General features: G+C 38.1%; 2 protein-coding genes and 1 long non-coding RNA gene across 5 annotated transcripts; 1 reads left to right on the top strand and 2 right to left on the bottom strand.

Moving 5' to 3' along the window:
- Positions 1–933: 933 nt before the first annotated feature.
- Positions 934–3,373, top strand: LOC122530920 (ruvB-like 2). Its single transcript, XM_043658336.1, has 7 exons — positions 934–1,040; positions 1,466–1,579; positions 1,654–2,088; positions 2,168–2,600; positions 2,666–2,934; positions 3,002–3,107; positions 3,200–3,373. The coding sequence occupies exons 1-7, from the start codon at positions 1,035–1,037 to the stop codon at positions 3,223–3,225; spliced, it is 1,389 nt and encodes a 462-aa protein (XP_043514271.1). The 5' UTR covers positions 934–1,034; the 3' UTR covers positions 3,226–3,373.
- Positions 3,374–3,542: 169 nt separating this feature from the next.
- On the bottom strand, positions 3,543–7,482 carry LOC122530922. 2 transcript variants are annotated; one of them, XR_006307136.1, is made up of 3 exons: positions 4,315–4,569; positions 3,756–3,884; positions 3,543–3,687 (listed from the first exon to the last, which is right to left on the bottom strand). XR_006307136.1 is itself a non-coding variant. In XM_043658338.1 (3 exons), exons 1-3 carry the CDS (start codon positions 7,349–7,351, stop codon positions 3,668–3,670), a joined length of 333 nt encoding a protein of 110 aa, XP_043514273.1. In that variant the 5' UTR covers positions 7,352–7,482; the 3' UTR covers positions 3,543–3,667. The 2 variants fall into 2 exon arrangements, 1 of the variants encoding a protein (XP_043514273.1); XM_043658338.1 differs by lacking the exon at positions 4,315–4,569 and adding an exon at positions 7,168–7,482.
- Positions 7,483–10,875: 3,393 nt separating this feature from the next.
- On the bottom strand, positions 10,876–14,313 carry LOC122530925. 2 transcript variants are annotated; one of them, XR_006307138.1, is made up of 3 exons: positions 13,125–14,313; positions 11,354–12,129; positions 10,876–11,212 (listed from the first exon to the last, which is right to left on the bottom strand). It is a non-coding gene; the product is annotated as an uncharacterized LOC122530925 (long non-coding RNA). The 2 variants fall into 2 exon arrangements; XR_006307137.1 differs by lacking the exon at positions 10,876–11,212 and adding an exon at positions 12,733–12,843 and having other exon boundaries at positions 11,451–12,129.
- Positions 14,314–15,957: the final 1,644 nt, after the last annotated feature.

Below are 15,957 nucleotides of genomic sequence, written 5' to 3'. Positions count from 1 at the left end.
TATACACACACGTCTTTCAGATTTCTTTTCTGTGTGTTTGCAAAACATGTGGCAGGGATCTGAATCAGGGATGAAGTTATAACTTAAATTATAAACAAATAAAGGATGTTTGAATTCAAGGATATGAGAAACCTCGTATTTTCGCTCTACTACTTTTGATTAGATCTATCTGGTTCGATTTTGAACCAGGTTTTTTAATATAATGTACGAGAAATTGAGCCTCGTGCCAGCCAATGTTTCGATCTATTGAATGGAATTTCTAAATCTTTACACGAACATTTCATAGATCGAGAGGAGTGCAAGGAGAAAGCTATGAGTCTAATTTTAATGACGCAGTTGAAAAAGTTCGCGAATTGATCCTGTTAATTAGCTTTTTTTGCGAATGAACATTTGATCCTTTCATGGACATTCAAATGCTAGCGCCGCGTAGCGGTGAAGCGGCCGAACTAACCATTATCGCTGTCCTTGTCGTACACTAGCGTGCTCCTTGTCTGTCACGTGAGATGTATCTATTCTTGTCGCACACTGGTGCGCTCCTTGTTTGTAGCCAATGCTGCCATCTGAACACTTCTCAATTCCGACCGGAACTGAAACGATAAAAACTGAAATTTCGATCAATTCAGCAGCGCATTGCTTTTCCTCGATAGATAATTTTAGAAAAACCTAGCAGATGGCAGCACCTTGCCAATAAAGCGAGTGACAAGGACAGACATACACCGCGTGCAACCCCTAGTGATTTCTGGTAAATTCTGGTAAATTTTAGGCAAATTTATGGAAATGAATTGAACCAGTTTATTTGCTCAGCTTTGTTTAAATTAAATTTTTATCGCTCAAATTAGTTTCCACAGCAATTGTCGATACATTAAATTTGATAGTTCGAGGTGCACTTCCAGATGACTCTTTTAAACGTGTACACTCTGTGTAGTTGTAAGTTCCCTAACTAGAATACACATTATTCGTGACGCCGCTTGGTTTTAAAGATTCTGTTTTGTCAATAACAGTAGCATTAATCCACACGTAGGAATTTTACAAACATGACGGTAAATGTTCATTACAAATTAATGCTATAATTATTCACCAATTTCAATTTGTTGCATCATATTTGACAAATGCGTTGTTACTAATACATTTTTGTTCTGTTCAGTCCAATTAACCTATACAAAATCTATTCTTTTTTCCTCAAATGTCGTAAAATATAAAAAATGCTCTTTTTACTATATTACTTTTGAAATGCTATATATTATATTATAATATATATACGTATAATAAATAAAATAACTATATTAACTTATATATATAATAAAATACTTATTAACTTATTAACTACAAAAAGTATATATTTCTAAAATATTCTATATTCTAATACCATTAATTAATTAATGGAATTGAAAAAGGAAACAAATTTACATACTACTGAATATATTACATGTTTATTTGATTAATAAAATTGCTTTCTTTATTTCAGACTGTTGCAGCTGCAAAATGCCAAGAAGTTCGTGAAATCACAAGAATTGAGAGAATTGGCGCACATTCTCATATTCGAGGTTTAGGTTTGGACGATAGTTTGGAACCTCGTCATGTACGTATATATTAGCCTTTTATGTATCATTACTCGAGCACAGACTTCCATTAACTTTGTAATTGATTATTTAGGTATCGCAGGGTATGGTTGGTCAGCTTATGGCGCGGAGAGCTGCAGGCGTTGTCCTTGAAATGATCAAAGATGGTAAAATAGCAGGTAGAGCTATATTGTTGGCAGGCCAACCTGGTACTGGGAAAACTGCCATTGCCATGGGAATGGCACAAGCCTTGGGCATGGACACTCCGTTTACCTCAATGGCAGGTTCTGAAATATATTCGTTGGAAATGAGCAAAACCGAAGCTCTTACTCAGGCCATTAGGAAATCCATTGGTGTCAGGATCAAGGAGGAGACAGAAATTATAGAAGGTGAAGTGGTCGAAATACAAGTGGACAGACCTGCTACAGGTGTGGGCGCTAAAGTTGGAAAGCTAACCCTGAAGACAACGGAGATGGAAACAATCTACGACCTGGGGAACAAGATGATCGACAGTTTGATGAAAGAGAAAGTTAGTAAGAACGAATAATGACTGTTTGCTTTCCTCTCATTTCTCGGATTTCTTGAAATGACGATTTACTTAAACTAAGGTGCAAGCTGGAGATGTGATCACAATCGACAAAGCCACAGGCAAAATAAACAGGCTGGGAAGGTCATTCACCAGAGCCCGTGACTACGACGCGACTGGCTCTCAAACTCGCTTCGTGCAGTGTCCCGAGGGTGAACTGCAAAAACGCAAAGAGGTCGTCCATACAGTAACGTTGCATGAGGTTGATGTTATAAACAGTAGAACCCACGGATTTCTGGCGCTGTTCTCTGGCGACACTGGAGAAATTAAATCAGAAGTGCGCGATCAAATAAACGCGAAAGTCGCCGAGTGGCGCGAGGAAGGGAAAGCAGAAATCGTTCCAGGCGTTTTATTCATCGACGAGGTTCATATGCTCGACATAGAATGCTTCTCGTTCCTTAATCGGGCGCTGGAAAATGAGATGGCACCGGTCGTTATCATGGCTACAAACAGAGGTGCTTGTACAAACTCGTATGCTATCTTGATTAACACAAAATATTAAGATCGTTGAACTTTATAGGTATTACGAGAATCAGAGGGACAAATTACAAGAGTCCGCATGGCATCCCAATAGATTTGTTGGATCGTATGATCATTGTCCCGACAAGTCCGTATCAAGAGAAAGAATTGAAAGAAATTCTAAAGATAAGGTGCGAAGAAGAAGATTGTGAAATGGCGGATGACGCTTTAACGGTTCTTACCAGAATCGCGTTGGAAACCTCGTTGAGATACGCGATTCAATTGATTACGACTGCTTCTCTCGTTAGTCGGCGAAGAAAGAGCACAGAAGTAAATACTGAGTTATACTATCATTCTTACACCGAAAATCTAATGATAATATGCAATATGTTTTTAGGTCAATATCGATGACGTGAAACGTGTCTACTCGTTGTTCCTCGATGAAAATAGATCCACCCAGTTTCTCAAAGAATATCAGGATGATTTCATGTTCAACGAAATACGTAAGTAAATTTTAAGAAAAAGAAAAAAGGGGGAGGTCCTGAAGTCTTTACGTTTTTTCAAACTTTATTCGTGTAACTGTTTTTTGTTCCAGCGGAAGAACCAATGGAAATATCGTAACGATAGATAAATAAATAATGACATGGACGTTGTTTAATAAAAGTTTGCAATTTCTTACTTACACCTGCTTTCTTACAATATTAAACCTGATATACGTATAAACATTATGTCAGAAGTGGCGTGCTATATTTCAAATTAAATACAAAAAGAAAAACTTAACAGATTCTGTTTCCATACTTGCTACAGTTTGGCTTCGCAATGTTTGATTCTGGTTATGATTATCAATATATTCAAAATGACAAGATTAATTATCGAGGTAAATAAGTTTTTGGTGTGAATTTTCTGTCATCACGTGAGATGCAAATCTCTTGCAATCCGAGATTCACTTACAATGTCTAGCCTCGACGGGATAAATTTATACCATCTCACTTTTGTTAGTACTACTTTGCCGTATGAGTAAAAGTTGGCCTGTACTTAGCTTGCATTTGTACTTTTACGTTTTCTATTCGTGGCTCTTCTTAACTGTAAGAAACGATGCTTTTAACTTTTACGTTTCACGCATGCGTATATACGTGCAAAGTTTCACTTACTCGTTATCAGTTTAACTCCATCCTCTGGCTTGAAGGACGATTGCTTCTTGTCCTTCGATATAAATCCCAAACCATATTCCGTTTTGTAAACTGAGAGGGGGATCACCGTGGACGAAACTGGTACCATCACTGAAACAACGAACGAAATTAGTAGGTTTCATTCAAGAGTTACGCAAATGATGAAATAAATTCAAAATTTTCTTCATCACTATCGTTATTTTTCTTTTATCTCCACAAGTACACGTAGTATCTCGTAGGCGACTCATTAAGATATCAATCTCTCTCTTTTTTTTCTGTGGTATCAAAGATGAATCGTAAAAATTCCAAGTATTATCGTTTCTCGCGACACTCGCCTATTTTTAGCGGTCATAAGATATCGTAAGATACGATGAGATAAACGCAATACTTGGTTGTTCAATAATGCATGAAAAAATCGTCCGTTTACAAAATCATCGATGACCAACGCCGAGGATTGACAATTAATAGAAACGATGAGCCATCTCGTGAAAGGAGAAGCGACTAGAAAGTGATCTCGGTTTTCTAACGGAGTTTTAATTACGTATTAATCGTTGGCCCGCAGCTACGTATAAGTTAGCGATCGAAGTCGTTCGACGTTATCAAGAAACTGTTAACTCGATCATCGTAACTCGATGAACTCGACGTTAGTAATGACCCGATAATTCGATTTTCCTAGTGGCGTAATAACTCAATGGCGTTGGATTTTCCTTCATTCATTCCTTGTAAATGCAAATCCTGCTCGTCGTGTCGTACGATCTCTGATCAATGGCTCCGGTTTCGAATTGATAGTTCAAGCTACACATTTATTGTTTCTACTCGGATGTCTACAATGTAATTTTTATTTAAACGACAAATAATAAAAACAACGAAGCAACTGTTTTAAATTAAAATTAATATAAAAGTCGATAAATCGCATTTTCGAATAGTAGATTTAGGTTAGGTTACTCGTTTGTCTTGAATATTTCCAGTTGTAGAAGATACACTTCCCAAACTTGGCAGTTATTGCTGGTGTACATAAATATCTCTTATCAACCTTGGATATTTCTTTTTTCTCCAATTACACAAATTATTATGTAAATTACAAATGGCTCGAAAAATCAGATAAAATTGTATAGAATACCCGAGTATCTGACTGCCTTTAGAAATTTCTTTTTCTAAAATTCTTTTGTCCTTCTTATCGTCGTTATTATAGCTTTTAAACCCACTCTAGGCATATCTATTCAGATATTATACAAAATTATATCATATCATACAACAATACCAAATGTATACGTTCACAATAATGATCAGCAAATTATAAAAAGAAGAAATCCGAGCTACCCACGTACGACGTCCCCTCAGAAGGGACAGAAGTCGAGTGCAAACGGTTCACGAAAGATGAATCGATGAAAATCGATACATAACGCCACGAAAGAAAATGGCGGCGTGTACACTGGCGCGTCTTCTAACCTAAAAAAGAAACGTCGAGGGGCAACAAGTGCGGTGCGTAATAGATAATAATCTAGCAGCAGCTAGAGTAATCCTGCTATTCTGAAAACTAATCAGGTTTCTTTCACCAGCGGAAAAACACAGCTGCTCCAAGGATACGATCGCGATCTTGCTATAATCGAAGCCCACGCTGGACGTGCACTGACGTCATCGTTCCGTTACGCTTACCCACAAAGCATTGAGCATCGCTTCAAGAAAATTCGGGATTCGAGAGAGATCGGCTCTTTATCTGGCCACAGGTTCGAACTGTATAAAATTTCCTTGTCTCGCGTTGCTTAGCAAGTAACGAGCAGTCACAAATTCGATCGAGCTCTTTGAAATTCCATCGGTGTTAGATCAGATATTTTCGAGACGTCGATTCATTTGTCGATCCTTTCGTAATTTGTCCTTATCGTTGTCTCGTTCTATCGAGCAAGGTGAACAAGCTTCGAGAATCAGTTTGCACGAGTTAGTCATCGCAAGTTAGATCATACATTGCACGTAAGTTTTTTTTTTAAGATCGTACGTTACAATCATTTTTTTTTTTTTTTTTTTTCTTAGAGAAATATGAGTAATTAAGATGACGCGATGTACGCAATGGCGTGTAAATGTAATTTATGCAATAATTATGCAGAGTGTACGCGTACAGTAAGCAAAAAGTTTCCAATAGCTTCCAAAATGTCAAAAATTGTCAGAGTAGAACATAATACAACACGGGAGAAAAAGAAAAAAGCAAATTTTCTCGCAAGGAAAGAGAGGTCAAGGCGAATCTTCACCGCGGCAACAATTGAAGTGAAAGTTTTCCTGTGACCAGACGATCGTGCGCGATTTCCTGCGTTACCGGCAGAGCAGACACCGAAACTTTCGATTTCTTTTTTTTTTTTTTTAAGACTTTCTCGACCTCTTGCGCGCCAAAATTCACTCGGCTTTCTTTCGCAAAAAGGATATCTCTGCTTGAGCAGCTCCGGAAGACAATAACGATTGAAACTTAAGAAACTTAAGAATTATTGTACATTGTGGGAAAAAGAAATTTCGGACGCATTTACACTTCTGCTCGAAAGTCTTAGGACACTTTTATTTTTATTTAGTATTCACTAACATATTTGTCGTGTATTATCACGTGTATATATAATAAAATATATATATTATATTATAGTATGTACTATTTATATAATATATATTATATTATAGTATATACTATATATATATTATAAAATATATATATACACGATAAGTATACGCTTATATACACTTATATATTAGTATATACCTATCATGTATACATATTTTATAATATAATAATACAATATATTAATGTATTAACAAAGTCTTTGTTGTGAATAAAATATCCTTTATATCTATTATATTTAATCAGATTGTACATATTGCATTTAATTTAAAAATTAAATGTAAATGTAAATAAATGTAAATAAATGTATTTTGTATTTAATTTAATTTTATATATATATTGATATAGAGTCTTTATCGTATAAAGTATGTTTCACATTTGTTCTGTTTAATTATATTGCATATTGTGTAATTTACATTGTAACATCTCGGCATTTATTTATCGTATCGTAATTCACAATTTACTTCTACTGTACTATTTTTATCACACAAACCTTGCAATAAAATTTGTACCAAGACTTCCGAGCAGGAATGAACGTCCAGTACGGGAAGAAGACAGGCATGAAAGTGAAACAAAAAAAAAAAAAAAAGAATGTTTTGTCACACGACTGACAACTCGAGAAGAGAGAAGAAAAGAAGAGAAAAGAATCACTTGATTACAAAATCTTGTTAAGCTGTAACCTGCTCTTGACACGCAGTTGCGCGAACACTGACGCAACTTGTCCGTTAATTAATAGCCATTAATTTAATAATCAATTGTTTAGCATTTAGTTAGCAAGCGTAATTGATTGCTCCTTACGAAACGACTCTGCAAATTGCGGGCGCGAGCAACACCCGAGGGTAAAAGCGAAGGCCTCACCTGGCTCGAACACGTTGTCCTGATTTCTCTTGTAGATGGTCGGTTTCGCGGACGTCGCGGCGAGCATCGTCGTCGCGAGCAAGCAAGAAACGAGAAGGAAGCTCCCTTTCGACGATAACGACATGATCGCGGGACTGAGGGAGGATGGTGTCGCGTCGCGTACCGATCGAGGAGAGCAAAGCCGCGGCTTCTCTCGCTTGTCTTCTTTGGCCGATGTTTGGGCCGGCACTACGCGGCGCGTAACACCAAAGAGGTGAAAACACTTGCCACCCGAGTGGGGAAAGCTGCGGATAAACAACGGAATTGCCGCTCTCCGGCAACTCGGAGCTTCGGATTTCCAAACGCGACCCGATTTCCTTTTTCAAATTTCACCGGGTGAAAGGTGAAATTTCGCCATCCCTCCGAGAGGGCCCTCCGTCGCGATTTCACTCCCGATCGATCCGTTTCGCGTGGATCTAATGAAAAATTGTTGAATCAAAATTTAGCAATATTTCCTCAGTTTTAAGTGTATTTAAGTGAAAAACAAATAATAAGAAATTTATTGCTACTCAATAATTTCTATCCAGCGATAACGTACGACGACGTGTTCAAGAAGAAAGCGACGAATTACTTGTATACGGTTCGGTCACTCGTTATGGTCCGCAATCAGCTGCCAGCGCAAGTGGTTAATACACGGGTGAATATTGAAATCAATTTCTTGTGGATTTCGAAGTTACCCAAATTTCATTTCTACTTCTTTTTAAATTGAACTGTACATTTTTTTTCATCGTAAATCGAAAGAATATTAAATTTCAAGCTTCTAAACCTAATGGTTAAGGAGTGTTACGATGTTTTACGATAATTTGTCTCGAAGATAAATCATTAGAACCATTTACTTGCCACACGTTAATATTCCATGGACGTCGTTGATCATCAAATCGCAAACGCCTCACAATCACATTGGTACAAGACAGGCAAAGATCTCCGTATTTCTCGAATTCGATGACTCAGGTTTCCCATTGTTAAGACACGCGCCCCTCGCAGTCTATGCTTCACGATTGACCAAATATTTTCAGTTGGATCGGCATTGGGGGACCGAGACGGCCAGTCCAACACGCTGATACCGTTTTCCCTTTTCCATCGCGTGCAAACGCCGCTTCGATGCTTGGGATCGTTATCTTCCCGAAGTATCCAAGACTGGTTTCCTTCGTCAAACCAATGTTTCACAGACGTTAAAAGTCCTCTATCGTACAATTTGATCGTCATCCGAGCGTCTCGATTGTTCGCAAAGACGCGCAAAGTCCCCGTTGCGACTTACTCGTGGCTGCACTGGCCGTATTGTCGAGTGTGGCTTCTGGGTATTGATATGTGTGTTTAATGGATCGTGAACTTGTCTTGTCTAACTCTAAGTGAAACTTCAACTTGCAAACGAGACTGCTTTACTTCGCGAAGAACTACAAATTCTTTACGTGTTGACTACTCGTTGAAATCATAGAGATTCTTCTTCGTTGAAAATTATAATCGTTTCTGATTCGTGTTGATTGCTCGATGAATAATATTGCAATCGTTTCTGTACGACGTGCAGATTGCAACGTTTCCGACTTCGAGGAAATTATACCGTTTCTGTACGATCGGTGAAAATTGCAACGATTCTGATTCGTTGAAGAGTCTAACGTTTCTCAAACGCGGCGGCCCGCGAGCCTGTTTCCGTTAGAACGGGCTAGTTCGATCTAGTCAGTCAGATTCAAAGAACGAGCCATTTAATTGCTCTGCTGTAGGTCATTTAAAAACGATGAAATTAAAGCATCGATAAAACGATCGATGCCAACCGTTTCTAGAGGACACTAAACGCAAGAGGCTCACGAGTCAGCGATCGTCTTGATCTACGCGATGTTTCAGAGCTTTAGATCTAGTAAACGTTGAAAGAAAACGTTCAAAAGAATGTCCAACGGAAATATAAACTAGACCATGCTTCAGAGCCCAAGAATGTTTAATATTCTTGCGCCAGCAGTACCAAAATCCGCGAAACATCAAAGCAGCCCCAAACGTGCACTTTTATTGGACGTTTGACAGGTCTCTGGACAATTGGATTTCCAGGTGGACAGACTAGGCTCGTTTGACAGGATACCGTGCCAGAACAGAGGATTCGTTGATGAAGACATTAGTCCAATCACGGCCGATATTTTCATAGGCCCACGCTAGACATTATTCGACGTGGTTTCGATAGAGTTGGTGGAAAGCACGTCCAAGCAATAATCGCTAGTGGTAAAGATTGGACTCATTGCTATTGATTAAGTGCGTGAAAATGATATGTTAGGTGTAAAAAATCGATCTTCTTTGCAAAGAAGAATATTTCTTTTTAAAGAAATGGGGCGTCTACGTTCTTGTTAAACACACTGTATGTATTTCGAAATGTCACGTGCGGAATGCGACGTATATACTGGTTCAGTCAGTCGGAGGGCGGAGGAGGAGGGAAACGCATTCCATATGTCTCTCGTATTTGTGTCGATGAAGGATCGTCAAGGTGTTAATTATCACCGTCGATCGCCACCATCCAATTGATCCCGCACATTCTCGTTCAACGACTAAAGAGCACGAGCTCAAGGCTCGCGTCTCTCAGCCGGGAAGACGGAGAGGTGGCATTTCGAGCGACAGCTCACCTGGCATTTTCCTCTCCGACTGCCTCGCCATTGCACACAATTCCTCGCGTAAACTTTGTCTCAGTTGCCTGAAGAAAAAGAAGAATTTGCAAGGAAAACGAGAGATTTGGCGAAGGGATGAAAGTCACGAGAGAGAGAGAGAGAGAGAAAAAGAGAAAGGACGTTAATTACTAGCTGATCGGTCGCTGCGACCTGCTGCCGGCCTGACGATGGAAACTGGGTTAAAAAGTGAAAGGATCCAGGGATCGAAGCAGGAACGCACGACCGTGGCTGTGCTCGTTCGTTAGTTCACGCTCGTTGTTGTCAACGAGCTGCTCAGAAACACCAGGGCTTTCCCTCGTTCTCTTTCAGAACCTAGGACCAAAATTTCGATTAATCATTCGTTTTATCGTCGTATCGGAAAGACTCGAACTTTCGAAGCTTTCAAGAGCGCACTCGAACCCGCTGTTATCGTCTTTATACCGAGCGTACGAACTTTCCTCGTTCTTCCTTGGACCGGATTCGCGGCGCGGCCCAAACGTTGTTTAGGGAGATCGGCCTGATGAACGGCCGAAAGAGAAATCGGTCACGGTAATTTAACTCGCGGAATTGAAACGCCCATTAGAAACGAATAATCAATACACGAGACTCTTTTTGAAGTCTTGAAGATGAAGTCGAGGAAGTCAATTTTTCGAAAAATTATACATGTTGCGAGTTTGCGATTCTTTTCGGCTAATCTAGAAAATAATTAACTTGGAGTATAATAGTTTTGGTTTTGATGAGCAGTGGTGACAGATAAACGAAAGATTTTTCCACAGAATGGGAACGTCAAAATTGATATCTGGAAATGTCTGCAGGACTATCGAATCAATTTGGATAAAAATTTGTGGGAATATTTTCAGGATTATTATCTAGTAATTATCTAGTAATATAATAGTCTAATTATTATTTAGTAATATTATCTAGACGAAGTGAAATTTTGCTTCATGTATTATTTTTTTAATTTTTTTTTTTTCTTTTTATTGACAAGAGTTGCTTGCCTCTGGTTGTCAACGATAATATCCGGTTACACCAAATACCAATAACGAAATAAACAAATTTTTAACGTATCAGACGCACAAGCAAGTACACAAAAATGTAACGATTATTATTATTTGTTTAAAATTACTTTCATTATTTTTCACTGGTTCTTTTTTCTATGTACTGTGTATATTATATAGTAACTGTCCCCAAAGTAACAAAAGAGGAAGAAAAAAATCTATAAACTTCATCTAACAGTGCTGCTAGCTGTCCAATCTGTCAGTCTTCGATGAAAGGATGCTGACATTGTGGCTCTTGCTTTTTTTTTCAGCTCGACGTTAATGAAACTGAAAAATAAGATATCAGTTACGTTCACACAATGTAAGACTTGATTCAACACAGTCACAGGCTTTGTTCCCTTATTTATTTTTACACAGTGAACGAGAGATTTTCGCATTTGTACATTTTATTTTATTTTTAGACCTTACACTCTCAAAAATATCAGGGTGCATGGAAATCCAACAGTCGCTCAGATTAACCTCTTGCGCTGGAATAACAAAATTGCAATATTTTCTCAGTTTTAAGTATATTTAAGTGTAACCCAGGCAAAACAGATAATAAATTTATTACTCCTCAATAATTTCTATCCACTGGTAGAAATATCATACCGTTGAGTTCAAAAAGAAAGCGACAAATTATTGTGTACGGTTCGGTCACTCGTTATGGTCCGCAATCAGCTGCCAGCGCAAGTGATTGAAGCTCAGAGGGAAATTGAATTTTATTATACAGTGACGTGCGTTTTATTAATTGATCATTGTCGATTATTCTTGAATCTAAACGGCGATGCCAATGATACATCGTAGCTATTGTGGCTGAACAGAAACAGAGTTTCTGTATCCACTCGCGAGATACGAGAACTCTGTGACAAACGATTATCATCGGTGTTTTTCTCCGGGGACTTTTCGCCTACGGTGAATCACGTAGTGCCGTACCTCTGGTAGAGCTACTTCGCCAGCACTTTATTCGAAAGTCAAAGGAAACTTGCGACGAACAATGCCGACGTGGAACAATGCAGCGAAGCAGCGACGAGTATCCCGTATTCTCGTTCGCCGCAAGCTGCCCAGCAATTTCCCTTGTATACGCCTTCAGATTCGAATGGATTTTCTTTTAGTTAGTTTGGAAACGTTTGACAACTATTTTCAGAAAATAGCCTCGACGATTTTCCCAAGGAGAGTCGAGGATGTTGAGAAAGTTTTTACTGTCGCTAAACGTGTAACATACAATTAAAATGTATAAGATATAAAATACGCTGATAGTAGCTTATACAGGGTGGTCCATTTGGAGTGAGGCTACCTAAATATCTTTTCGAAATTGCAACGGTGCAGAAAATATTTCTCGCCTAATATGAATAGTATCGAAGGACCAATAACAGGTGAGAATATTCTTTTCCCAAGTAAAAAGTTATTCATTTTTTTTCTGGAGCTTTCAAGATTATTGATTTTTTTTTTTTTTCATTCAATACAACTATGTATCTTTTTTTTTATTACGTCGTGTAGCTGGTAAAAAAATAGATGGTTTGGACATGTAAAGAACATAACCTTAAAGTGATACTGTTTTGATTTGTAAAAATTCAAGTTTTTCTTTGAAAGAATAACTGGTCACTTTCGTATAAAAAAATACATGGTTGAATGAAAAGAATGACCTTGAAAACTCCAGGAAAAAAAAATCCTTGCCAAATTCTTACAATCGTGTTGGGCAAAAAATATTTTTGCACCGTCACAATTCAAAAAAGGATATGTATTCAAGTAGCCTTACCTAAATGGACCACCCTGTATATAAATATATCAAAATCATCGTCAAAACAAACCTTATATAGCTAATATTAATATTCGACTTTGGGTTGTGATCTCGATAAAGATAAATTCATACGTGAAATTTTCTTGTGTTCTTTATATATCTGAACGTATCTTTTCATCAGCTACACGATAGAATAAAAAAAAAATATGTAGTTCCAAAAATAGTTTTATGAAAAAAAAAAAAAAAACACCCATGACTGAAAAGAAAATCCTGCCAATTATTGACCCTTCAATACCGAAAATTTGTTTTACATCTCCACAATCTGGATAAGATGTTTAGGTTAGGTCTTACTTAAATGGACCACTCTATATAATCTTTCCTATATTATTTATATTAATATTTATATACATATTATTTCTAATTATAAATTATGTGCGATAAAACACTTTTTATAACACTTACTGCCGTTGAAAAATACACTGGATGTTACATGCGCGAGCTCCGAATTGGTTCGAATCATTGGCAAATGGTAAACGGCATACGGATCGAAAACTGGAACGACAATGGCCAGGATTGGTCGGCTGGGGGTGGCGAAGGCATGCACGGTGACACATCCGGGTCTTGCCGCGCATAATCTAGCCGTTCCATCCTGGCAGAGCCTGTTCTTGCATCGCTCGAGATATGTACATACGTATGTACACGCGAGCCAAAATTGTGCCACCCACCGTCGGTGTTGCAGGGATGTCAGCGACCGATCGGAAGTGTGCGCGTGACAGGTACGTCACCAACGAGCTGGCAAATGGTCTGTGAAACCGTGACGTCATGCACTGGTTTGAAAGAACCACCTGGCTCAAAATAAGAGAAAGAAAGAAAAAAGAAAAAAAATAGACACGAGGTTGGAGCTTTCTGATTTTCCAGTCAATTTGACACGAAGCACATACTTCACACTCTCTCGACCGAAATATCGAAATATTTTCCCCAAGGATAGTAAAGTATGTATCGACCGAGCGAATCAGTCGATACGTCGGTCGATCTTGACCGAGAGAAATCGTTTCGCCCCGGATAGAAATTGGATACGAGAGGCGTGTATAAATAACCTCGCCAACGTGGACAAACGAACGTTCCGTTTCAGTTAACGCGGTCCCCTGAATCTACCGCTTTCCCCCATTAACTGCAAAGCGAGGGGGAATCGAACGAAATCGACACAAGAGGAATGATTCACTCGGCAAGTTGTGTGCAGACACGCCGGAGTCACTGGAGCGAGAGAGTTCCCCCTCCCGAAAGCCTGCTGGCTTTCTTGAACGAAACAAAAAGAGCGAAACCCGAGTGAGAAAGTTCCTAGTTACGGGCGTCGAGAATTTTGTGTTCTGTTCCACGGTGGTGGAACTCTATCGAGGCCTCGAATCCGTGCGCGCTCGGACGTAATCCTCGTTCAGTATCAATACGGCTGTGTACGGAGACGCGAACGTATTTCTCGCGTGATCTCGCGGGAGAAGACGACGATGTGCTCCGCGCAGGGATCGTTCTTTGTCACGTGGCTACCTTTTTCAACACTTGCTCGTCCCGTTTCTTCGTTCGACTTGACCCCTACCGAGTGTTTTATTACGTACTTCGTGCGGAGAATGTGCTCGTTTATTTTTATGCTGAGTATATTCGACGAAAGCGGAGTAATAAAGTGCATTTGCCATGAGATTAATATGAAATAAATTATAAGATTTAAGAATGTATTGAAAGAGTTGTATTAAATTTCAAGCAGCAAGTGAAAAATATATGACGTTGTAATAAAATTTTATAATGAATTATGAAATTCTCTGGTCTTTTTTTTTTTTAAATCATGCCTCGCCGTATTATTTCGTTGTATCATTTCATAAAAAGTTACATGTAATAATTTGATGTTACAATCTGATATTGTAATATTAAATTACATGTTGATTGATAACAATTTCTTTCTTTTTTTATCCTAAATTCATTTATTTTGAAATGAATGATGAAAATTACGAATTTGGTTTTTCGTTTTACCCAAATTCTACTTTAACTGCAAATGCAAGTTTTCTTTCACTGCGTGACGAGTATACTCGTCGAAAGCATAACAAGCGCATTTGCTATGGAATTGAAATAAACTGTAATAAAATTTATATATTAAAAGTGTATTAAATTTTGAATAATATAAAAACTATATTAAATTACAGTATATTTAAAAACTATATAATATAAAAACTATATTTAAATTACAGTAAAATCTTGCAATAAAATTAATAAACTTTTCTAGTTGCTATTTTAAATCACGTTCCATTGTAAATATTCATTATAAAATTGTATTATTTCATAGAAAAGAATTGTACGCAATTACAATTGACAGTTTTTTTTTTCTTTTGCATCCTAAATTCTAATTCATTTTAGAATGCTATCAATTATATATAATTTTTTTTCTTTTTCATGAAATAATACTATTTCTAAAATGAATGTTTTCTAAAACATTCCAACATGTTTTCTGTTCGTTCTGAAATGAACGTTTACACAAATTTCACTTTAACAGCAGATGCAAATTTCTTTCACCACGTGGCGAGTGTATTTTCGACATAAACGTCGAAAGATCTTCGAAAATACCTCGACGATCACGGCGCAACGTTTCTCGGTCGCAATTTTTGGTTTTCGCGAGCAGTGTCTCAGCTGTACAAGCGATCCGGTCGTAAAGAGAGCGCGCGATTGCGATAACAAGTGAGATTTATCACTGTTTTTACGATGTTCGAGGGCGATCGTGCATTTTATCGCGTAGTCCTCGGCGCGCGTAAATACTCGCAACGAGCCTCGCGACCTACGCCGGGACGGAAGCGGAAGCAAGGTAGATAAGAGTGGCGATAGCTTCGTCCCTCCGTCGATGATGATCCCCCCGACGAACCTTCGAAATCACCGTTCGCCCATGAAACGGCCAATTCGAAGAACGCCGAGGAGGAACCCAAACTCTCGGCACACTCGTTTAATCCGCACGTTTCCCTGTTTCTCCTTCTTCCTTCCACTTTCGACGTCTGTGCCCTCTTTTTCATTAACTCCACTCGCTAATACAAAAAAGCAAGGAAGAAAGAAAGACTCGTTTCGATCTTCAGTCAGTTAATTTCGAAGTGAAAAAAAATTACTATTGCAGTGGATGAGCTGTTTTTTTTTTTTTTTTTTTTTTTTTTTTNAGTATATATAGTATATAGTATTTAGTATCTAGTATATATAGTATATAGTATTTAGTATCTAGTATATATAGTATATAGTATTTAGTATCTAGTATATATAGTATATAGTATTT

The sequence above is a fragment of the Frieseomelitta varia genome, unplaced genomic scaffold, assembly GCF_011392965.1.
Source record: "Frieseomelitta varia isolate USP_RPSP 00005682 unplaced genomic scaffold, Fvar_1.2 scaffold_364, whole genome shotgun sequence".
Lineage (NCBI taxonomy): Eukaryota > Metazoa > Arthropoda > Insecta > Hymenoptera > Apidae > Frieseomelitta > Frieseomelitta varia.
This window is presented reverse-complemented; position numbering and strand designations above follow the sequence as displayed.